The following is a 24,840-nucleotide window of genomic DNA, read 5'->3' as shown; positions in this document are numbered from 1 at the left end:
ATATATATATATATATATATGTTAAAGAAAATCTTAAATCAAAACTTGAAACCCGAATATTACACAACACATCATTTCTATCTGTTCGATTAAGCCATGTTCTGTGTGAATAAGTCATAAGTAAACAATCCAAATGAGTTGTGCGAATAAGCCAGATAGACTAATAAGCCTAATAACGTCGCAAGTAAACAACCCCTTAGTTTAATATTGAGATGTAGGAGGTCGATTCATTTAACTTTTAATCTAATATTCCAAAAAATAAGCGATAACACACAACACTCTTTGAACAACACTAGTTTAGTTTAAAATATGAACTACACTTGACAATGAGTAACAACCACATGAATCGAAAGTGTAACTTAGTCTAAATTATAAATTAGTTATTGATGTGGCAATAATGACGACATTTGAATGATTTATTGGTGTTGATCGTTTTATCACAAGATTTAACTCACCAAGAACCAAAAAGGCAATTGTCGTGGATGCTTTTAACGATCTTGATATTTGAACCTTTTAGGTGTGAAATCAGTATTAAATATGTAGAAAAAAGAAAGAAAATAAATGTGTTAGGGGTTGAATTAGGTTCATTTAGAGGAACATGCATGTAGATACTTAATACTATGATATTTGATGGGTTTGAAGTTGCATTTTGTTTTGTTCACAAATTTTTTGAAGTTATCTAAAAAACAGAAATGTTTGATATCACTTTGCTCCAAAATCTAAGGTGGCAGAAGAAAAAAAGGCTTTATGATTTAACAAGTGAGGAGCCACTTTACCAAACCCTTCTCTCTCTTCTCCCTCTCTCTCCCTCATCTTGTGGGCATCAAAGAAAGAATCTCATGAGAAAGAAAACACCACAACAGACCCAGTTGAAAACCATCTCACCAACCCATTCATCCTCTCTTCATCGACAGTCAACACTCATTGGAATCGGAAATCCCAAAAGCTGTAAACAGAATTGACATTTTATGTTTTTCTGCGTTCTAAACATGATGGAGAAGAGACTTGCCAAAAACTCTGACCTCAAAGCTTCTGGAATAGAGTAACAACAACCTTTTTCTCACCACCACTTGTTCTTCTTCTTTCAAACAACAACCCATTTCAGTTGTATCTGTCTACATGTCTAGAATGACATGGGTATTGATTTTGGGGGGAAATTTGGATCCAGAGAGAAAAAGGAGTGGTGGGTTGAGAACTAAACAGGCCGGAAGAGGTTCTTGCCGGGGTAGTTAGGCTCATTATTTCCCCTTTTCCCCAATCGACTGCTTCTTTTTTCTCTTAATTGATCCACCTTCTTAATCTCACTGGTTTTTTCGATATGGGTTATCTACTAAAAGAAGCTCTGAAAACCCTATGTGGTGTCAATCAATGGTCTTATGCTATTTTCTGGAAGATCGGCTGCCAAAACCCTAAGTAAGTTCATCTCTTATTTGGTTGAATCTGGGAAAGTTTGCTTCTCTTTCGTTTTACTGTCTTATGTTATCTTTTACGCTAATCTTATCTTAGTGTTTTTTTTTAATCGATCAATGTTTAGTTGGCTTTAGGGTATGAAAATTGATTCAAAGACCTCCCACAATTATTCCGGCTGTGAACATTTCATTGAGAATGAATAAGACACACTTCATGTTATAGTTTTAATTAGTGGAAATTTGGGGGGGTTTTGGTAATAATTGTGTGTATAAGATCTGACATGCCATTGATTCTTTATGGGTAGAGCCTGCTTCTCTTATTTTAGCTTTTTGTCTTTTAACTTTTTTGAATCTGTTCTTGGATTCATATGTTTGGATTTGCTTTTTTTTGTCTTGGTGCATTTTAGTGAGGAAACAAATCAGGTTTCTTGTGGTATATATAGTGTCTGTTCTTGTTTGTATTCTTTCTCCCGAGTCCATGTGATATTCGTTCTGAATATCATGAATATTTATAATGAATTAATTACATGAATATTTCCAATATTCATTGGTTCTCATAGTTCTCAGATGAAGTTTTTTGTTCTCTCTCTATATATACTTGTGTATATGTATATATGGGTCCAGGTCCAGGGAAATACTGCAAAACAATGAAAAACCGAGGAACACACTAATAAATGATATCAGTATGGTTTGCACAGTTGAATACAAGTAATTTGTCCGATATGCACATGTGCATAACATGTCTATAACATTCGGGTGAATGGTTATTAGGATGTTTCTCGGTTTTTTTATTTTTTGGGGGTTCTCTTCTGAACCTCACTCTCTCTATATATACATATATATGGTTTTGACTATAAATGTGCTGCAATTTTTTGTAATTATTTGGATCTGTTAGTTGTGAATTGTGATATTGAATACTGATAGTAGATTACTTGCTCACTAGTCAGTTCTCCTTCCAAATTGTAGGCTTCTAATATGGGAAGAATGTTATTACGAACCTGTTATTTATGCTAATGCTGGGAATGGAGTTCAAGCCAGGAACAAAGTCCACACACTTGTAACCAAAATGATGAAGGACAGCTACATCAATCTTTTAGGAGAAGGGTGTGTCTCCAAAGTTTTTTTTTTTTTTTTATTTGCAATGGTTGAGCCTTTGAACCACCGCTAATGTTACTTCTTGTTGACCAAAGGGTCATGTTTGTTTGTTAACTCATCTTTATAACATCTTTTCAGATTAGTTGGGAGGGTTGCATTCACTAGAAATCATCAATGGATTATCTCGGATAACAAAATGCTAGGTGTCCATCCACCCGAGGTATATATTATTAAGGCTATGTTTGGCCACCATAAGCTAGCTTATTTTGTTGAGCTTATTGAAAAAGCTCCAGCTGGTAAGCCATAAGCTATCTTTTGAAAAGATAATTCAGATAGCTTTTCAATAAGCTCAAGGGTTTTTTTCTACCTTTTTTATAAAATTATGCCCCCCTTATGCTAGAGTTGAATAATTTTCAACATGTCCTTTTAGGTCATTTACATTGTCATCTAGCTTATCAATCAGTTCTCTTTTACCAACTTGACTAGCTTATCGGTTAATTTGCCACACGTAGTGTAACTTCCTGAATAGCGAGTTCAGAATTTCTTAATAGAAAAAAAAAAAGATTGAGAAATTTCGTGTGGTCAAATGAATGTCTGATTCTATTTGTATCTTGTGCTGCCAGGTATCGAATGAGGTGTATACACAATTCTCAGCCGACATTCATGTTAAGTAACTTTTAGCCTTTCGAGTTCAAGTATCGTTTTGATTTGTTGCCTGTAATAACATAATGGTTCTCTATTTTCGGTAGCAGACAATAGCAGTTATTCCAGTTCATCCTCATGGTGTTGTTCAACTTGGCTCATCCTCAACCGTAAGTTAATCTTATCTTCCATTTTCTAATTTATATCATCATAGAGAAAACGTTGCAAGAATTTATGCTTTCCCAAGGTCACTAATACATCAATATCATCATGTAAGTGTTGGTCATTGAAGACATATTATGATTTGGGCCTAGATGTGTTCAATTCAAATGCTTTCTCCATTCATGAAGAGCTATACTTCTTATCCATGGAGACTGCTTTAGGTCATATTCTAGTTCGTACCAGAATACAACTTAGGTCATATCTAAGTTCATCCGGTACAACATCAGTCGAGAAAAGGAACAGAGGGTTGGTTCAAAGGATCATGATGGAGAAAGTGAAAAGCAGAACCAATTCTAGAGAACAGTAAAACATGTACCACAAGTATAACAAATTATCTGTATAGATGGCTGTGATTTCGGAACATAATGCTGATGCAAATCATATTTCAATCTGCAGATCATGGAGAATATGGGATTTGTGAATGACGTGAAGAGTTTAATTTCTCAACTTGGATGTGTTCCTGGTGCATTATTATCCGAAAACTACATGCAAAACGAAGGTTCCTTGGACCCTAGTCCAAATCATCGGGAACCCATCTGCCTTCGGGATTCTGTTTCTACTCATTCATCTGGAAAATCTAAATTGACTTACTGCACCCTCTTTACTTCAGATGGCTGCAACCAACAGGGCCACTCACCTCAGGCTTCAGGAACCAGTGGTCATACTTCTTTCTCTCTTAGTAGACATATCGGACATAGCCAAGTGGCTAGCGGTTCGATGCTTGCAAGTCCGCCTATAATTTTTCAAAGTTCTACAAAATCCTGTGAAGTTCAAGAAATTGGAGCCTCTGGGGAAGTGGTGCCTCAGGCTAATTTGTACCCAAAGAATGATCAGCAAACTTCTTTTGGCTCGTTCTTAGCAAACTGTGATACCTTAAGATCAATGGAACAACATATACTATCGGATGCATTTTTGGGAGATCTTGAAAATGACACTATGATGTCTCAGATTGCAAGAAAGTCAAACGACGTTCGTGGACTGGCTGCAAGTTCAAATCCACCGCCTCTTTCGGATGCTCACTTCACTTGCACCCACGTTGGTAAGACTGTCCAAATTTCAAATTCAGCTAAAATTGAAAGCAACCTTAAGAGATTGGCCAACCAGTCGATCATGGGAGCTTGGTGCCTGTTGAAACATTAGGTTTTAGTTTGGATTCCTGCTACATGCTATTAACTTCTTTCGTTACATAAAATAGGTCTTTTAGGACGCTCATGCGTGGACTCTTTAAGTTTATAGGACAAGAAAATGTTGTCCTATGTAAAGGCATACAATAAGATGTTAGGATGAAGTTGGGCAACATGATAGGACATAAAAAGTAACTCATACCATTAGCCTTTTCATATGACACTTTTGAAAAGTGTCCCTATATATGAAGGTTAATAGAACATTTGCATTTTGTGTCTTGTTAAGTTGTCCAACATCGTCAATAGAACTTGTTAGATAGTCTAATTTCGTCCTAACAACTTCTTGTAATGCCTCTAGATTGTACCCGATTTTTGGTTCTATAAACTTAAAGTCCCACTACATAGTACTATATTAGGACGCGGGATGCCTGATGACGGTTTGGTGTCCTAGAAGACCATTTTTGTAGTGTTAGGGTCATACCTGGTGTTTTTCCCAGTCTGTGCTGAGGGGTCATTTTACATAGACCTTGCCAAGAAAAATAAAAAATAAAACCTCGAGTTCACGAGTTGAAGTCTCCTTGGGGCCACTGGAAGGTTAACTTCATGGCCTAAGCTGGTCTGAGCACTCACAATTACCAAAAAACAAACATATTTTAGCCATCATGTTTCTACTTTTTTGATTTGTGGTGGCTCTAACCATGTGGTTCATCTTGTAGACGAGCCGAAGCCAACTTTCGATAAAGAAAAGCTAGAACATGAGTTATTTCAAGCTCTTACTATGTCCTCAGAAGAAGCATGTCCAAAAGCTCCATCAAGGGATGACTTGTTTGATATTGTGGGCATGGATTTCAGAAACAAATTATTTGGTGGAAATCACAATAACTTTGTTAACAATGGGGTCGAACCAAACCCGCAAAATCTAACTAGGAATGATAGTTCGGTTTTAGAGCTTCAGAGTGCAGCAGGTTCTGATCTCTTTTCGGTTTATGAAGGAGAATCTGATAGCGGTATTTATTCATCAACAGCCAGTGACCATCTTTTAGATGCAGTCGTCTCCAAGGTTCACACGTCGTTGGCAAAAAACAATGGCTCCTCTGTTCCTGTTGCTTATTCATCACCCATTTGGGCTAATCAGGGTGTTCATTTGATGCAAGGAGAGTTGGTTGGTGTCCCCAAATCTTTGAAAAAAACAGGGGTAACGAGTTCTTATTCATACAAATCTGGGATCTCCAAGGAAGATGTGGGAAATTTTTCTGATAGTAGCTCTATCATTTCATCACAAATCAGTTCTTGGAAGGAGCAAAGACACAATGTGAGAAAGAATAGCAGTGGTGTTGCATCTGAGTATGCAAAAAGGGCTGATGAAATCAGCAAATCGAATCGTAAGAGGCTTAAACCTGGAGAAAATCCTAGACCCCGACCAAAAGATCGCCAGATGATCCAAGATCGTGTAAAAGAATTGAGAGAAATCATCCCAAACGGTGCCAAGGTAAAACACCTATCTGTCAATACCTCATTTTCTTGTAATCCAGAGTTTCCCGAAATCAAACTTTGATGTTTTTCCTGTTTCTGTTGTCGTCGAAAACAGTGTAGCATCGATGCCTTGCTAGAACGCACCATCAAGCATATGCTTTTTTTGCAAAGTGTTACAAAGCACGCAGATAAGCTAAAACAAACTGGGGAATCGAAGGTATGATTTCTGTCTTTTAGATAAACTGTAGCTCTCCTAGACCCTGCATTCAAGTGGGATGTACTGTGTTCGTTTGGTTTGGTGAGATAAACTGTACCTTGCATTTCGGAGGACCAAAAGTCTATTAAGGTTGGTAAAAACTAAACCAAACAGAACTGACCTAGTATATCTCAATCGGGTGGGGTTTGGGGTGGTGTGATGCACGTAGACCTAGCCTTTAACCCCAAGCAATAGAGCTGCCGTTTCGAGGAGGTAAAAACGTTTATTGTTTGATTTAACTATAGATTGTGAGCAAGGACGGCGGGCTATTGTTGAGGGACAACTTTGAAGGAGGAGCAACCTGGGCATACGAGGTTGATTCTCAATCGATGGTCTGCCCGATTATAGTCGAGGATCTGAATTCACCTCGGCAAATGCTAGTGGAGGTATGACCGCTGGGGGACTTTTTCATTGTATTTGAACATTTTCATATATGTTGCTTATGTGTCTGTGTTGTGGGGTGGCAGATGCTTTGTGAAGAAAGAGGTTCGTTCTTGGAGATAGCCGATGTTATTAAAGGATTGGGATTGACAATCTTGAAGGGGGTGATGGAATCTCGTAACGACAAGATATGGGCCCACTTTACCGTAGAGGTAACAACTTTATTGTAAATTCGAAACATCTTGACTGAGGAAGGGGATGTTTACCAAAACAAACTAGCAATTAATCATGCTTAGGGTATTAGGGGCCGATTAACAACACAGTACTAACCGATTCAGCAGCATCATTTGTCGGTCATAACCTCACCTCGTACCTAGTAAGAGTAAACAAACCTAGTAAATCCCACACAGACGTTTCCTATACACCACTTGTATAAGTAAGGGGCTGTTTGTTTGGCTCTTAATTAAGAGCCAACCTCTGAATCAGTCAGAGGTGAAATGTGTTTGGCAAAAAAAAACAGACCTCTTAATCGTTACACAGACCTCTTAACCATTTTGAGGGTGGGGGGCTACTCAACCATTCAGAGTACCATTTCTTCCATGAATACCCTTCCCATCGTCTCCCCAAGTTATCGCCTCCCCCATCTTCTCCGGCGCCGGTGTCGTCGGTCGCCCTTTCCACAGCCCCTTCATCTCCCCAAGTCGTCGCCTCGTCGGTTTAAGTCGCCGGTCTTCACAGAGGGAACGATGGAGGGATCGATTCTTCACAGAGGGAATGATGGAGGGATCGATTGAGGGGCAACGATTGAGAGGATCGATTGAGAGGCAACGATGGAGGGATCGATTGAGAGGCAATGATTGAGGGATCGATTCTTCACAGAGGGAACTTTGAGGGAGCCCTAACGGTTAAAATGGAATAATGGGTTTTTGTTAGAGAGGGTTAAAATGGTAATTTATTATCATTCAGAGAACAGTTACCAAACAACATTATTTCATTCAGCACTTAACCATTCTGACCCTCTCAACCATTCTGACCTCTTAACTATTTTGCACTAAATCATTCAGCAATTGCCAAACAGCCCCTAAGTCGTAGTTAGATTATGAATTTTCCTGCAGTTTGAATTATATTATGTAAACAGGCTAACCGGGACGTGACAAGAATGGAAATCTTTATCTCGCTTGTTAGCCTCTTGGATTGCGGCGGCAATGCGAATGTTTCGGTCCATGAGCAAGCGGCCACCGGCCCGACGGGAAGTGCGTAGTATAGAGTAGTGATGGTGGCATGTGGGTTAGAAATGTTGAGAGCAGGTGTGCCATGACCGACATCGATCCCAGCCACCCGGATCTTCTTGATGTAGTATCGTATTATGACCCGGAATTTGTGTAGTTGATGAATGTTGTTGGTGTATTTGGTCTTTTTCTTTTCTACTCTGGTTTTGTTACAAGAGGGCGTTTGAAGGGAATGGAAAAGGGGAAATACCATTTTTACCCCTCAAACCGGGCCTACATAACTCCAAGTTTCATGCAATATCAAACTTTTTTTGTAAGTTTTCAAAGTTTACGTTTTTTTTTTTATCTGGATTAATAATTCAAAATATATAAAAATTTATTTGAACGGAGTGGATGTTTTGTTTAATTTATCAATTACAACGTACTTATTATTATTTGTATATAATAAATGAATAAGAATTGGCGTAGAATCGGTCCTTCTGTTTCGCAGCCATTTTATAACGAGGACTGCGGACCGACTTAACCAGTTATTGGCATTGGTGACCTTAACCGGACATGCTGGACCAATTTAACCGGTTACTGGCATTGGTGATAGGGGTGGCACAAAGTGTCCTGCCAACCCAATCCGAAATTAACAGGTTAGGTTGAGATTTTCAAACCAAAATAAACGAATCAACCCGTCTAACCTATTTAAATACTGGGTCGGATTGAAATTTTCAACTTGTTTTCAACCCGTTTAAGGTATTATATAATTTTATTTTATTTTTAATTATAATATCTAATATTATCTATGAAACATTGAAACCCTAATAAAGTAATAATCTCTCTCGTCCGCTTCCAAGTCTCCCTCTCGGCTCTCTCTCGTCCGCCTCCAAGTCTCCATCAGACCAACACTATAGTCAACGGTTTCCCTCTCCGATCTCCGCCTCTTCTCTCTCTCTCTCTCTCTCGTCGAACATACAGATTTCGGTCAGTGTGGTTGTATGAAACCGGTGGAACTCGCAGATTTCTTCTCTTTGTTCCAGTCTCAATCGCAAATAGTAACTAGTTTTTTATTTATTCCCTTTTATAATGTAATTCATTCATTCGTTTCCACCTCTTTTATTTTATAATGTTTCTTTTATGATAGTAACCGGTAAGTTTATTATAATATAATGTTGTCAAAGACCTTCCAGCCTAGTAGTAAAGGCTTGGGCATGACATAGTCATGAACCCGAGTTCGAGCCCTGGGAGGGGAGTGTTGGCGACATTTAAGTGAGGCCATGTTTAGCCTCCAAATTTGCCGGGGATTAGTCGGGCTTTGGCCCGGACACCCTTACAAAAAAAAAAAAAAAATTATTATAATGTTTCTTTTTTGATATGTAACCACCTCTTTTATTTTGTTTCCACCTCTGTTATTATATTGTGTTCTATTTTAGTAATTATGTTTAGTAGCAACTATTTTGTTTTGGAAAACAAATCTGAAACTGCTTATAATTTTTGTGTTCTATTTCAGTGATTAATAGTAATAGAGTTGAAATTTCGGAAGAAGATGATTGGAGTCTCCTCCACTCCATCATAGAACAATGAGAACAAAATGATTAACCAATTAAAGCCAAACAAATCTGATGTGGATTTCAAACGCCAAAGAAAATTTACATCAAGAGGAAAGTAATACCGAGAGTGAAATTGGAATCGGTGAAAATGGAAATCGAGTTACTTAGAAATTAAAGGTTTCCAATTTATTTTAAACAATGCATTTGTTGTGGTTGTGGTTTATTCAAAATTTTAACAATTTATTTGTATTTATGGTTGTGTTTTCTTCATAAATTTAAATGGTCTAATTCTTTTTATTTTATTTAAAATTTTAAAATTAAATGAGTCAACCCAGGTTCAATCTATTTATTTAACAAGTTGAATTGAGAAAATCATAAACATGTTAACCTGCTCTCATTCCATTTAGATAACATGTTGGGTTGAACCCATTTATTTAAACGGGTTAGGTTAGGTTAAGATTTTTAATCTGTTTAATAAATAGGTTGAACCCGAATCCAACCCAACTTAACCCGTAACCATCCCTAATTGCTGACTTTAACTGGACATGCCTTAATTGGTTACAGGCCCAATTTACCATGTTTAATGGCAAATTGGCAATGATGCTCCTTTCTTTCCAAGATAACTTTGAATTGAAAAATGTCATCTCACAATTTTCCTGGTCTTCAATCCTCCATTATGTTACCAAAGTACGGATCATAACCCAAATCCTGATTTGCAAGCTATACATACGATTTGGCTATTATTTTTAGTTGAAAAAGAAAAACACGATGTAAAAAAGGTGAAGAAAATTCCGTGTTAAAATGTCACGTGAAAAATCTTACATAACGTTAAAATCCGTGGACTGGACACAAGTAATAATACAAAAAGTATAGAAAAATTAAGATCGGGTTTTGGATCATATAATGTCGTGATGTTTTCTTTTCTCATACTAATGATGCTCATTCATAAATTTTTAACTGTATAATTCAAGATGAAACTAGTCAACCAAGCCCTACAAATATTTAGATTTATGTTAAGATTGATTCTTTATAGGGACAAATAATAGTCAGTCAAGTATATAGACGTGTTTGTGATAACGTAGGTGTTAAGACTTACAAACCAACATTTAACTTATTTAGGGGCCGTTTACTAAACGCTTACCTGGTAGGTGCTTACCGGGGAATTTTCCTCACTGGACGAACATGGAAAGACCCGAGAATCTTACGTGGTAAGAACGATGATAAGGATAGAGAATCTTACCCGGTAAGTGAGGGTGACGACTCTTACCCGGGTAAGAGCTTACCATATATATTGTTGCACACATACCATTTTGATATGCAACAATCTTACCTAGAAAATAAATCATAGTGTTGACTCCTAACGGTAAGCGCATACCGGGTAAACATTTAGATAAACAGTCCCTTAATAGTTGAATGAATATTATATGTTAAAAACATGAAGATAAAGGTATTACCAATCATAGTAGTTGCCCGAAATTTTTAACCAAAATGTTGGAAGTATTTGACAAAATATCCATCAGATGCATATTATCCTCTTTAGGGGCTGTATACCAAACACTTATTCGGTAAGTGCTTACCGGTAAAAATTAACACTATCATTTACTTATCGGGTAAGATTTTAGTCCATTAAAACGGCATCGTATGCAACAATTTACCCGGTAAGCACTTACCGTGGTAAGAGTCGTTGCCCTCACTTACTGGGTAAGACTCTTGGTCCTTGTATTGCTCTTACCGGGTAAACTTCTTGGTCCTTACCATATTCATCCGATAATGTAATGTGATTTGGTAAGCGCTTACTCGGGTAAGCATTTAGTAAACGGCCCCAATATTTATATTTAACCGGTAACAGAAAGATAAAATAGTCATTTATGTTATTCAAATCATTTATTTAGTACAACCATCGAACAACAATTTGGCCTAATCCATTCAGACTGCTAAGTCCCTATGGCTGAATGGAAAAGCAACTGAACCACCACTAGGACCGGTTACAACTTAAAGGTTGCAGGGACCAGAACTGGGATGGGTTAAGGGCGCAGCAGGTTTACCATTTTGCCATCTATAACTACAAGTATGACAAGAATACCTGCTATCCATTTCATGTGTAGAGAAAAAGCTCATGGTTAGGTTTCTCTTAGGAACGATACAGCCTGTGTTTGGTAGTGTTTCATTGATTCAATAGCTTTAACAGCGATTGCATCATCTTCAGGATAATAAGCAAGGGGATCAGATAAAAGAGGACATGGAAGATTGAGCACACCTTCGAGAGTTGCATGAAGACAATAAGCCGAGTATGTGATATGATATCCGCCTTCCTGCACGATTAAGATGCGTCCATTGCAGTGATCATCCACTAGATTGCGAACTATCTGCCCAATGTCTCTATAACCCTCCATTGTCAAACATTGTCTTCCATTTGGATCAAACTGCAGGTAACAAGTTGACAAATCATGAGGATCTTCAATGGAAATGTACTTCCCACTTCTACCTTTATGCAACTAGAGATTCAGGACCAGTATCGTCTTCACGAAGACAGCCATTTTACCTTTCCAGACTTTACCTTCAAGTGAAATAAATTGGATTTGCTTGGTTTGGTTTTAAGTTCAGGACCATTACTAGAGCCAAATAACAGTATGCATCAGCAACAAAAATGGGGATAGCAAGTCGAAACATAAATAATCTAGTGTGTTCCGGCGAACCGTGACATGAGGGAGAGAGCCAGGATTATTTAAAAGAACAATCTTCTGACATATATATTTTTATATGCATGATTTTCTTACAGATTTAAGAAAGCCTCTTCCTTGCACATAATGCCTCAAGATATGTCTGGGTCATGCATTAATATATATATATATATACACACACACACACAGATAGAGAGTCAGGTTCATACGAGGATGGTACTTATTTAAGAAAATAAGTAAATAGTCGAATCACATGTGATTTTACACTAACTTCACATACAAAATCACATGTGATCCACACGACGACCTTGCCACGCAGCCATAGGGTCCCGCGCACTTTTTTGGGGCGTTAATGTAAAATCCATATGTGATTTGGCCATTCTTGTATGAACCTACCTCTATATCTATACTATCTTATAATACATTTAAGAAAAACTCTTAAAGACAAGTCATAAAGCACAAGGTAGAACCATTTTATGCAACAAACTCAAAAAAGTGTGAATTACATATTTTGATGTATTAGGTACAAGTTTTTAAGGCTTCACTGCCACCACCACAAAAGAGGGGTGCTTACTGCTTAGACTTCTCTTTCTTCCTACCCAATTTTTTCAGACCCAGTTTCACCATTTGATGTCCAATAGATGATTCAAAATTCAAATGGTTCACTCCCAATCTCTTTACTCTCCACGCCCTCTCATCAAATCGAGATGCTTCCTCTTGATAAAATCAGTGCGTTGTGATTGATCCCCTTTCCACGGTCGTTTAGTTTTTAACGTTTGCTTAGTGTTTGAAATTTGAATTGACCTAGAGCGTTTACCATCCCGCCTAAGGATAATCAGGTAGATGTTTTGTACTCCTTTATCGTAAATCAGATATGTTTTAGGGTTTTTAATATATGAACAAACAATCTTCATCAAATTTTGGCAACTTCTAGGTCTAAGTTACGTTTTTTGGCAACTTTTATGCAGGTGCAAAGGTTCTATACATTGGTAGAGCATAGAAGAAATCAAAGGGGGAACAAATTTTACGTCGTCAGTTTGAGGAGTGGAGGAAAGATTAAATATCAAAATACAAGGTATGTTTTCCAATGCTTTTCTTTTAACAAAGTGATCATTAGTAACTCCTTCATTGAACGTCAGAACTATATCTTTATTTTAGGATTGAAATGTGTATGTTAAGAATATCAACTGCAAGAATGCTTTAGTCAGTGTGGCACAATCACCTTTGTCAATTTGATGATTAATGACAAAGGAAATGGTATGAGTAAAGGGTATGGATTTGTCTGCTTCTCTACACCAGAGGAATCAAACAAGGTTGTGAGCACCTTTCATGGTGAGTTAGCTAGACATTAGTGCTCCTAATTTTCTCCCTAGGCAATAATTAATATGTCACAATTTTGGCATTTGATGAGGTAACCATCATAATATTGCTAATGACATATCAAATGTCAAAATTATGACGAATTAATTATTTGGTTAGAAGATTATGAGCATTAATGTCTAGCTAACTCATCATGAAAGGTGCTCACATCGTTGTTTGATTCCTCTGGTGTAGAGAAGCAGACAAATCCATACCCTTTACTCATCCCTTTGTCATTAATCATCAAATTGGCAAAGATGATTGTGCCACGCTGACTAAAGCATTCTTGCAGTTGACATTCTTAACATAAACATTTGAACCCTGAAATAATGATGTAGTTCCAACGTTCAATGAATAAGTTACCAATGATCATTTTGTCAAAAGAAAACTATTGGAGAACATACCTGGTATTTTGATATTTAACTTTTCCTCCACTCCTCAAACTGACGACGTAAAATTTGTTCTTGCTCTGATTTCTTTTGTTCTCTACCAACGTATAAACATTTGCATCTGCATAAAAGTTGCCGAAAAATGTAACTCAAACACAAAAGCTGCCAAAATTTGACGAAGATAGTTTGTTCATATATTAGAAACCCTGAAACATAACTGATTTTTGATAAAAGAGTACAAAACATCTACCTTATTATCCCTGAGCATGAAGATGAACTCTCTAGGTCAATTCAAATTTCACACACTGAGCAAACCCTAAAACTAAAACGATATGGAAGATGGAAAGGCGATCAATCACAACGCACCGATTTTATCGAGAGGAAGCATACCGATTTGATGAGAGGGTGTGGAGAGTAAAGAGATTGGGAGCGGACAATTTGAATTTTGAATCATCTATTGGATGTCAAATGGTGAAACTAGGTCTAAAGCAATTAGGTATGAAGAACGAGAAGTCTGAGCACTCATCTTATCGTGGTGGTAATGAATTCTTAAAAACTTGTGACTAATGCATCAAAATATTTAATTCATAGTTTTTTGAATTTGTTGCATAAAATGGTTGTACCTTATGCTCCATGACTTGTCTTTTAAGAGTTTTTTCCTAAATGTATTATAAGGTAGTATAGATATACATATCAAAAGGTTATTCTAGGCATACACATCAAAACATTTGTAGAATAGGACAAGGTGTTTGTGTAGGTTAGTCACAACACCATACACGAAGGGCAACAAGAGCATGGTGAGGGTGTTATACCATGGATGCTTTGGATGTTGCTATTAGGTACATATGTTTGGAGGAGAAAGGGTCAGTAGTGGTAGTACCGTAGTAGTTTAATAAATGTGCAGGGGCATTATAGGACTTTTGAGTAGTCTGCTGTATAGGGGTAAATAAGGGAAAGCGCATTAGGGAGTGTTGGAGTGAGTGGTGGTCACGTGCAGTCTTAGTCACATTTTTTTTAATAAGCCCCTGCTTTGCAGGATAGTTAGCTTTCTTTTGAATGTTTCCAGTAGTCTTCCAAGTTTATAGGAGTTTGTTAGCTTTCTACTATTCAATTGGTTTTCCTTGTATTCCTATTTAAATAGCCATTCTAGCAGATGAATAATATGAAGTTTTCCAGCACCAACACTTGGGTATTACTATTTCTTCATTGTGTTTGACTGTGTGATACCAAACAATTGGTATCAGAGCCAGGTTCCAAGAGCTCGTTTCTGTCAAAAGGTGAGAAAGAGTAAGAGAGATGGAGAACTCTGAGAAGTATGTGCAGCTAGCAATCCCAAAGTTCGATGGTCATTTTGATCATTGGTCTTTGTTGATGGAGAATTTCCTAAGAAGTAAGGAGATGTGGACTCTGGTGGAAAATGGTGTTCCTGCATTACCGGTGACTAATCCAAGTGAAGCTCAGAAGAAGGCCTTCAATGACGCCAAACTGAAGGACCTAAAGGTGAAGAATTATTTGTTCCAAGCCATTGAAAGGGAGATCTTGGAAACTATCTTGGATAAGAGTTCTTCGAAGGGGATATGGGACTCCATGAGGCAGAAGTATGAGGGCTCTACAAAGGTGAAAAGGGCTCAACTGCAGGCTTTGAGGAGAGAGTATGAACTCCTCTCAATGAAAGACGGTGAAAAGGTTGACACTTATCTTGCTCGAACTTTGACGATCGTGAACAAGATGAAGGCAAATGGCAATTCCTTGACCTCAGGTACGGTTGTTGCTAAGATACTGAGATCCTTGAGCCCGAAGTTTAATTATGTCGTATGTTCGATCGAGGAATCAAATAATCTCGACACCATGACGATTGATGAGTTACACGGTAGTCTTCTGGTTCATGAGCAACGTATGATCGGGCAACAAGAAGATGAGCAGGTCTTAAAGATAACGAATGGATCTCCATCTTGAGGTCGGGGAAGGGGACGAGGAGGAATGAGAGGAAGAGGTCGGGGCAGATCTTTCTTTGATAAGAGCACCATTGAATGCTTCAAGTGTCATAAACTTGGACACTTTCAAAGTGAATGTCCAGATTGGGAGAAGAACGCTAACTATGTTGAGCATGATGACACGGAKGAGATGGTTTTGATGGCTCAAATAGATGRAGSTGGCTCGTTAAAACAGTGGGTTTGGTTTCTGGAYTCGGGTTGYTCCAATCATATGACGGGTGAGAAGAAATGGTTATGTTCCTTGGACGATTTGTATCGTAATAACGTACGACTTGGTRATGATGTGCSTRTGGYTGTTATGGGAAAAGRAAATRTGCGTCTCGATATTGAAGGGCTTACTCACATTTTAACTGATGTGTGCTACGTTCCCAACCTTATGAACAACCTGATTAGTGTTGGTCAAATTMAAARGAAAGGAGTGRARATCTTRATCAAGAAGGGAACGTGCARCATATATCATCCGAGGAAGGGTCTCATCACACGAATTCAAATGAGTTCGAACAGGATGTTTATGGTTAAAGCTAGACCAAACTRCAGTGAAGAGTGTCACAAAACARAAASTGATRATACTACCATTCTCTGRCATCAAAGGTTGGGGCACATCAACAATAAGAGTTTAAAGGCTATGCATGACAAAGAAATGGTGAAGGGACTRCCGCTGATCAATGCMGARWTGGGAACYTGTTCAGATTGCYTAGTGGRAAAMMRRMYWRGGRMYYSKTTYCMAAAAACRAGTTCTTGGARAGCGAGTCAACACCTGCAGCTAGTTCACTCAGACATCTGTGGACCCATCACTCCTCAATCAACCAGTATGAAGAGGTACATAATTAATTTCATTGACGATTTTTCAAGGAAATGTTGGAGTTATTTGCTGACCAAAAAGTCGCAAGCTTTAGAATCTTTTAAGAAATTTAAAGCTTTGGTTGAGAAAGAGACAGGAAGGCAAATCAAGTGTTTGAGAACAGATAGGGGAGGCGAGTTTAATTCCACAGAATCTAAGCTGTTTTGTGAAGAGAATGGTATCCAGCGGCAACTTACTGCAAGCTATACACCACACCAAAATGGTGTGGCAGAGAGAAAGAACCGAACCGTGTTGAATATGGTCCGAAGCATGATGAGTGCAAGAAAGGTTCCAAAAGTATTCTGGCCAGAAGCAACAAATTGGTGCGTACATGTACTTAATCGTAGCCCCACAGCAGCTCTCGAAAATTGCACACCAGAAGAGAAATGGAGCAATCGAAAACCCTCTGTAAGTTACTTTAGGGTGTTTGGTTGTATTGCTCATGTCCATGTGCCTAAAGAAAGAAGATTGAAGTTAGATGATAGAAGTTTGAAGTGTGTTCTGTTCGGAGTCAGTGAAGAGTCCAAAGCATACCATCTCTATGATCCTGCTACCAACAAGATTATTGTTAGCAAGGATGTTGTGTTTGAAGAAGAAGTTGCCTGGAATTGGTCTCAAGAGTCTGCGATTAATTCTTCTAACCTAGATTGGGAAGATGATGTTGAGCAGGAAAGCGATGAAGATAGGCCAAGTCCACCCGACACTACAAACGGTCCACCATTTGTTCCAATTGGGCCTAACAGCTCAGATGGACTGCCAAGTGAAACTAATATTGGGCCTTTAAGTGTTATTCCAGCTACAACAGCAATCGATGAAATGGAAAAAAGGGCAACAAGGGCACCGGTTTGGATGGACGATTATGTCAGTGGAGAAGGGGCGCTAAGTGATGAAGAACAAAGGGAGAATGTTGCTATGTTCTCATCATTAGTAGAACCTGCAAATTTTCAAGAAGCTGCACAAGATGAATGTTAGAGGCATGCAATGAGGCAGGAAATTCAATCAATCGAGAAGAACAACACCTGGGAATTGTGCGACTTACCCCCAGGTGCAACAGCGATCGGAGTCAAATGGGTTTTTAAGACCAAATTAGACAAAGACGGGAAGATTGATAAGCACAAGGCTCGACTTGTGGTGAAGGGATACGCTCAAAGGCATGGTCTTGATTATTCCGAAGTCTTTGCTCCGGTGGCCAAGTGGGATACAATCAGAACCATTTTTGCTTTTGCTGCACAACGAGGTACGAAAATTCATCAACTAGATGTAAAGAGTGCCTTTCTATATGGCATGTTAGAAGAGACTGTCTTTATAGAGCAGCCTCAAGGTTATGAAGTGCAGGGGAAAGAGGAAAAGGTTTATCGGTTGAAAAAGGCCCCGTACGGTTTGAAGCAGGCTCCGAGGGTCTGGTACGGGAGGATAGAGGGTTACTTTCTCAAAGAAGGATTCAAGAAATGTCCTCATGAGCCGACTTTGTTTGTGAAATCGACAAAGGAAAGCGATGATTTTCTAATTGTCTCTATTTATGTAGACGATTTGATTATAACAGGAACAACACTTGCCTTGATCAAGAATTTCAAAGCCTCTATGAAGTCTGAATTTGACATGTCAGACATGGGAGAGATGTGCTACTTCCTGGGTGTCGAGGTTAATCAAACTGAAGAAGGGATTCATCTAAGCCAGCGTAAATATGCTCGTGAAATTCTCGAAAGGTTTAATATGGAAGATTGCAATGGTGTGAAAAATCCCATAGTCCTAGGTTGCAAGCTGGTTAAAGATGATCAAAGTGGTCTTGTTGACTCAACTGTGTATAAGCAAATGGTAGGCTGCGTTATGTGTTTGGCAGCAACAAGGCCATATATAATGTTCATTGCAGGTCAATTGTGTCGATACATGGAAGCACCCACAGAGCAACACATGGCAGCAATGAAGAAGTTACTTCGATATATCCAGGGAACTAAAGAACTTGGTATATTTTATTAAAGGGGGGGGGGCAGTGATCGGTTGGTTGCGTACTTTGACAGTGACTATGTAGGTGATTATGATAATCAAAGAAGTACATCGGGTTATGTTTGTTTTTTAAGTGGAGCTGCAATTGTGTGGTCCTCAAAACGGCAACCAATTGTGACTCTYTCCACCACTGAAGCRGAATTTGTGGCTGCCACAGCTTGTGCATGTCAAGTGTTGTGGCTAAGGAGGATGTTTGAGCACATTGGCTTAGCTCAGAAGGAAGGGACTGTTATTAACTGTGATAACATGTCAACTATCAAGCTTTCGAAGAATCCAGTGATGCACAGTCGAAGCAAACACATAGATGTGAGGTACTTCTTTCTTCGTGATTTGGTAAATGATGGCGTTATAGAGCTGAAGTATTGCAACACTCTAGCTCAAGTTGCAGACATTATGACAAAGCCACTGAAGGTTGATCAGTTCGAGAAGTTGCGTGCTATGCTCGGTATGATTGATACATCAGAATTAAACTAAAGACTAGAAGTCTTTAGTTTAGGAGAAGATATGTTGGAGTGAGTGGTGGTCACGTGCAGTCTTAGTCACATTTATTTTTTTAATAAGCCCCCTGCTTTGCAGGATAGTTAGCTTTCTTTTGAATGTTTCCAGTGGTCTTCCAAGTTTATAGGAGTTTGTTAGCTTTCTWCTRTTCAATTGGTTTTCCTTGTATTCCTATTTAAATAGCCATTCTAGCAGATGAATAATATGAAGTTTTCCAGCACCAACACTTGGGTATTACTATTTCTTCATTGTGTGTGACTGTGTGATACCAAACAGGGAGTCTGTTAAATAGAGTAGAGGTTAGGAGGTGAGGGTCATTCTGCATTTTGTTTTGTGAATTGTATTGGTCGGGAAACTGATTTGGAAGAGTCCAGGCCTCTGAAAACCTGTGGAAACTGTAATCCTTTAGCAAATTCAATCGAATCACCATGAATGTACAACAAATGGTATCAGAGTAGTTCGATTCAGAGAGGATGACGACTAGATTCGTAGATTTTGAAGAGCAGTGAAGATTTGGAATACGTGGAGAGTGAAACTTTAGGAACACTTTGGATCTATATACAAGGATATGCAGACAACGATGTAGATGATGGATATGATGATCAAATTACAAGAAGACACGTTGAAGATAACCTTTCAAAAGGACTCGAATTCTGGTCTTGGCAAAAATTCATATGAGAGTGAATACAATATTAAATCCGGATCCAGATCCATATTTGAATCCAAATCCGAATCCAGATCTGAAAAAGGATCCTTAATCATATCCAAACCTGAATCCAAATTCTGTCTGAAATTTCCATGGATGAGGAAGCGATGATGAGAAGAAAAAGAAGAAAGAAGAAAGAAGAAAAATCGGACAGAGAAAGAAGAGAAGAAATTACTTGCATTAGAAGCTGCTTTCAATGGGGAAGAAATTTCTTTGGTGACATTGATAGTCCGTTGAATCGTACAAGGGGGACTAGGGGAGAAATAAGAAATCAGGCAAGCCATTCAAGCCCAATCTGTTGAATCTATTTTGGCCCTGGCCCATACAAGTTTGTACAACTTGGCCCAAATCCAGAAATTACCGTAATGGATCTGAAAAATCCACGCCTAATTTGACAACTTTGTCTTTGGGCAACGAATACAGAGTTTGGTGGGGGCGATGGTCGTGGAAAACTGCCGCTAACGTTCCCAGCGCCACCGTTGCCAATACCGCCATGGCCACCACCATGCGCAATAGATGTATACAGGGAGTGGTTTCATAGGAAACTTCAACATCCCTTTTGCAGTCGTACATGTGAAATTTTATGTGAAGCTTCTGTTAATGTCTACGTTGCAATTCATCCCTTCAATGAGAAAGATGATGAGCAGATTAAGAGGGACGGAATCATGAAATTTGTAATGCCCCTTTTTACCTTCAATTTTCTACTTCTACAATGGGGTCAAGTATTCGTTCACTCCAAAATGTCATTAGGGAAGACAAAGTTCTGTCAAGGCTTCTGGTTGATATTATCTTGTCTAGATATGGAGAACATTTGGCACCTAAGAAACTTGATCATAGAGTTGTGTTGTCCCCACTGGGTGGTTCTCTTACATTTGCATCAACCATGAGACTCCTGATACAATTCAAGCTCAGATGGTATTGAAAGCCGGTTAACGGTTTCCAAATATATTGAAGAAGCACGATTGAGATCAAAATTGGAAGCTGTTTTGAAAGGAAATGGGCGCTTATTGGCTGTGACCAATCTGAAGCTAGGAAGTCCGGAGTTGGTCGCCAAAATTATGGTGGCAGGCTTCTTGGAATGAAAGACACAAGTTTCTTAAGGTGAAAGGGTGGCCTATCTTTTCTTGAAGCTAATTGGAAAGATTATGTTAGAGGGTCTCAAGTCTCAACAGTTCAATGTCTTCTTTTGGAATTTGGCTTTAGAAGGAAAAGGTAGCTTGTTGGCTACACATCTAGTTGTGAGGGAGTTCACACATTGGTAGTGTATCAGTTCCTTTTCTTTTTCTTTCCACCTTTAGGACAAGGTGAACGTTATTGTTATACCCTGGATGCTTTGGATGTTGCTATTAGATACATATGCTAGGAGGAGGAGAAAGGGTCAGTAGTGGTAGTAGTTTATAAAGATGTGCAGGGGCATTATAGGACTTTTGAGTAGTCTGTTGTATAATAAGGGAAAGCGCATTAGGGAGCCTGCCTGTTAATAGAGGAGAGGTTAGGAGGCGAGACAATTTTATTTTATTCCTCCGAATAAAACATGATTTCTAATAATGAGGTCAATTTTGTAATTTAATATAAGTTGCCCTACCTCAGAAGTCCATTGATGAGAAGGGACTGGGGAAAGCTTGAACCCAATTCCTGTATTCTGTTTTGTGAATTGCATTGGCCGGGAAACCAATTTGGGAGATCCCAGGCCTCTCGAAAGCCTGTGGAAACTGTAACCCTTTACCAAATTCAATCGATTCACCATGAATGTAAAAAGATGGATGGATGTTGACACCTATGTGGTCAAGGCCCTAACTCTCATACCATGTATTTAGGGTCAGAAACTTATTCAAATGGGAAGAATCCCAATAGATAAAACATACTTAATGAATACTGATGAAACTAATGATACATCTAATAGTCGTCAAATTGCATCCAGATGGTTTCTTTTCATCCAAAAAGCTTGTCAAATGACTAAAGCCTATAGATATCCTCAAAAAATTTAGATCAAGTATGGGGTGCTTTCATCTGTCACTAATAGGATATCAAGAATGTGTTTCTTAATGGCTTTCTTGATTATGAGGCTATCAAGGACCAACAACGAAATTTGATGATCCAATAGGAATTCTCTATTCATTTCTCTCTACATGGCTTTCTTGATTATGAGGCTGTTAAGGACCAACAAAGAACTATTGCCTTAGTATGTGAAGTCTGTTATGAACCCAAATCAAGGATCAAACAAACACTGAAATGAACAGGTAGATTGCTGGAATTTCAACAGTAAACAAAAGGGTTTCTGGCTTGCATTAGTTGGCAGACCTGATAAACTAATGAGACTATATCATATAAGCAGCCTTTTTGTTAGATAGAACCAATATGATGCCCCTAAAATACCATGAATAAACCCCCTGATCCCAACTTAGGTGCAATTGTCCAATAAGGTCAGACCAATTAGCTATTTATGTGCACATTAATATTTTTATCACAAATTCAATATTAAGTCATTGTTATCAAATTTGATGTAGTTATTTAAATTTTTATTTGACGTCCAAAGTTAGATCGTGCATCCGTTTTTGAATCAAAGGAGTATTTCTATGAAATGAACTCCAAAATGGCAAATCATCAATTGAAATATCGACTTACAGCACTTGAATCTTGGCCAACAACAAAAACCATCATATCTGGATCAAACTTTCTAACAGCAGGGGCAACCACCTTTGTCATTGCATACTTGTAACCCTTGTCCCCTGTTCCATTTGGTAAGGGTAGATTCAGATTATAGCCAAATCCTGCTCCCTCACCAAGCTCATTTATAGTTCCACTTTGAGGATGAGATGTCCCCCACGAACCATGATTCATATGCAGGGAAATGGTAAGAACTTTGTCAGAGTGGTAGAATCCCTCTGCGGTTCCATTCCCATAATGAACATCGATATCAATAACGGCAACCTTCTTACAACCAGAATCCAAAGCATATTGAACAGCAAGGCCGGCATTGTTTAGAAAGCAATAGCCATCAGCTTGAGTAGGCTGAGCATGATGACCAGGAGGCCTAACCAGTGCAAAACACATTTTCGCATGCCCATCAAGTATATATTTAATTGCTGAAAGTGTAGTGCCAGCAGCTAGAAGTGCAGCATTCCATGATCCAGGATTCAGAAATGTCCCACTACAAAATGTTTTTCCTCCCTTTTTATCTGCTTCGAGTAGGGAATCGATATATTCTGTGTAATTAACATTGGAATTTAACATCACATGCATGATTCAGTCACCAATCAAAATAAGAAAATAGCTAAATGAAGTCCTAGGTCTTGCTTGAATGCGAGTTTCAATCGGGGCAGGGGAGAAATTCAGTAGAGAATGATGGATCGGAAGATAGAATTGACAAACAATTTGAAGACATTGATGATAGTTTGAAACAACCAATCAACATGATAAACTAGAATATATTATGCAATAATATGTGAAACTCAATTTAATTAGTCATGCTTGCCAATTCTATGTCAAGTAGATATGGCATGCTTCATTTGAGTTGATTTTGAAACATAACCTAAGTTCCCAAAATCCTGGTGAACCTTTTGGTTCAAGTATGCAACATAAAACCTAATCCATAGCCAGTATCAGATCATTCTCAGCAAATGATTGCGAAGTTTCTCCCAAATTAGGTTTTACAGTTCATTATAAGATTCGATTATATATTTTTCAAATTCAAAATTGATACGAGTTCTATATGGAAATCGTTTATTCATCGTAATACTTGGTTTACACTTGATTTGATGTTCAAATCTTGCTCAAACATATTGATTTTAATGTTGAATTGTTGCCTTGTAACTCTGAAAACTTGGACTTCAATTCATAGTGCATTCTATTTTCTTTGTTAAAGTAAAAAACAATGGCGGGCCAATCCTTTACCCATACAATATGCGTGATATACTCGATTGAAGGTTACCTGGAGTATGGAAAGAGCGCAATTCAGAGAGTAGAGCAGGCCTGGAGGGATGCCATGAAATGAAAGGGGAAATAGGACCTCTTTTGAGGATGGAGAGCATGTTTCTGATCCTATCGGCGTTCTCGGGATGCTTTTCGAGTGCGTCCAGAAAACCAGGGTCCATTCCGGTATCGAACACTCCTTTGCCGGTCTCATGGTCCAGCATACCGTCGTCCCAGAATACGTTTATGTGATCCGTAGATGGCGATGGAGAAGATGATGAATGTTGAAGGGGAGGACCTTTGCGTTGGTGCTCTTGCTGCTGGTCTGCCATGGTGATGGGCAGAGAGAGAGAGTCAGACAAACCTCTAACACAACATTAGATTGCGTCTGGAGCGAATCGCGCAAAAACCTCTAATTTTATGAACTAAATTTGAATTATTTATTTTTTTAGTAAAATATTGATCTTTTAATTATTTATTCATTATTTAAGAAGGGTCTCGAAATACGATAATCTTTAACACCTCACGAATGCTTTATCATTATGATCAACATGACACATGACATGATATAAGAAAAACTAGACGATAATAAGGCATCGACGTAAGAATCGTAAAATCGTCACCCATCTGCGGGTAATAGCAAGGAGTGAAGAAGGAATGATCCTCCAAACTAAAAGAGTGATTGAGTCCGACTCAAGCGAGTGAGTGAAAGGCGTGGCAAGAGAGCGAGTTCGACTCGCGAACGATCAGCAARTGAAGGACCGATCCTTTTGTTTTGCGCCACCAATACTGTTGCGAGACTGGTACTTGGCGGCTCACGAGCAATATATAGACTAAGGTTGCCCATTACTCCCTAAGACCTTCATAATTAATATCAATCAAAAAAGTAACCATCTTATTTAAAATAATAATCAATCCTCATGGTCATGGTTATGACATTTAAACAAAACAATAAATATGTGTTAATATTCATAAGGATTGACATTAAATATCGTAATTATAACTCCTGCAATGTCAAAGTACAAATATAGAGGCCTCAAGCCAACAAAAAGAAGAGATGACTTGACATCTACAAATTGCCTCCAAAACA

At 38.4% G+C, this 24,840-nt stretch overlaps 2 protein-coding genes across 7 annotated transcripts; one reads left to right on the top strand and one right to left on the bottom strand.

The window, feature by feature from the left end:
• Positions 1–833: 833 nt before the first annotated feature.
• On the top strand, positions 834–8,103 carry LOC112529324 (transcription factor LHW). Of its 5 annotated transcripts, none has more exons than XM_025140578.1 (13): positions 834–1,213; positions 1,341–1,413; positions 2,376–2,513; positions 2,643–2,724; positions 3,128–3,169; positions 3,257–3,316; positions 3,765–3,867; positions 3,979–4,407; positions 5,209–5,981; positions 6,081–6,182; positions 6,467–6,607; positions 6,689–6,814; positions 7,741–8,103. In XM_025140578.1, the coding sequence occupies exons 1-13, from the start codon at positions 1,120–1,122 to the stop codon at positions 7,861–7,863; spliced, it is 2,286 nt and encodes a 761-aa protein (XP_024996346.1). In that variant the 5' UTR covers positions 834–1,119; the 3' UTR covers positions 7,864–8,103. The 5 variants fall into 5 exon arrangements, with proteins under 5 accessions (XP_024996346.1, XP_024996337.1, XP_024996320.1 ...); XM_025140569.1 differs by having other exon boundaries at positions 3,765–4,407; positions 5,209–5,457; positions 5,542–5,981; XM_025140552.1 differs by having other exon boundaries at positions 3,765–4,407.
• Positions 8,104–11,205: 3,102 nt separating this feature from the next.
• Positions 11,206–24,155, bottom strand: LOC112511986 (histone deacetylase 8). 2 transcript variants are annotated; one of them, XM_025117756.1, is made up of 3 exons: positions 23,770–24,155; positions 22,464–23,044; positions 11,206–11,789 (listed from the first exon to the last, which is right to left on the bottom strand). In XM_025117756.1, exons 1-3 carry the CDS (start codon positions 24,080–24,082, stop codon positions 11,487–11,489), a joined length of 1,197 nt encoding a protein of 398 aa, XP_024973524.1. In that variant the 5' UTR covers positions 24,083–24,155; the 3' UTR covers positions 11,206–11,486. The 2 variants fall into 2 exon arrangements, with proteins under 2 accessions (XP_024973524.1, XP_024973531.1); XM_025117763.1 differs by having other exon boundaries at positions 22,536–23,044.
• Between the last annotated feature and the right edge of the window lie 685 nt (positions 24,156–24,840).

Source organism: Cynara cardunculus (assembly GCF_001531365.2).
Source record: "Cynara cardunculus var. scolymus isolate 2C chromosome LG 1, CcrdV1, whole genome shotgun sequence".
NCBI classification, from domain to species: Eukaryota; Viridiplantae; Streptophyta; class Magnoliopsida; order Asterales; family Asteraceae; genus Cynara; species Cynara cardunculus.
The sequence above is the reverse complement of the archived record's forward strand: the minus strand, read 5'-3'. Positions and strand labels throughout refer to the sequence as shown.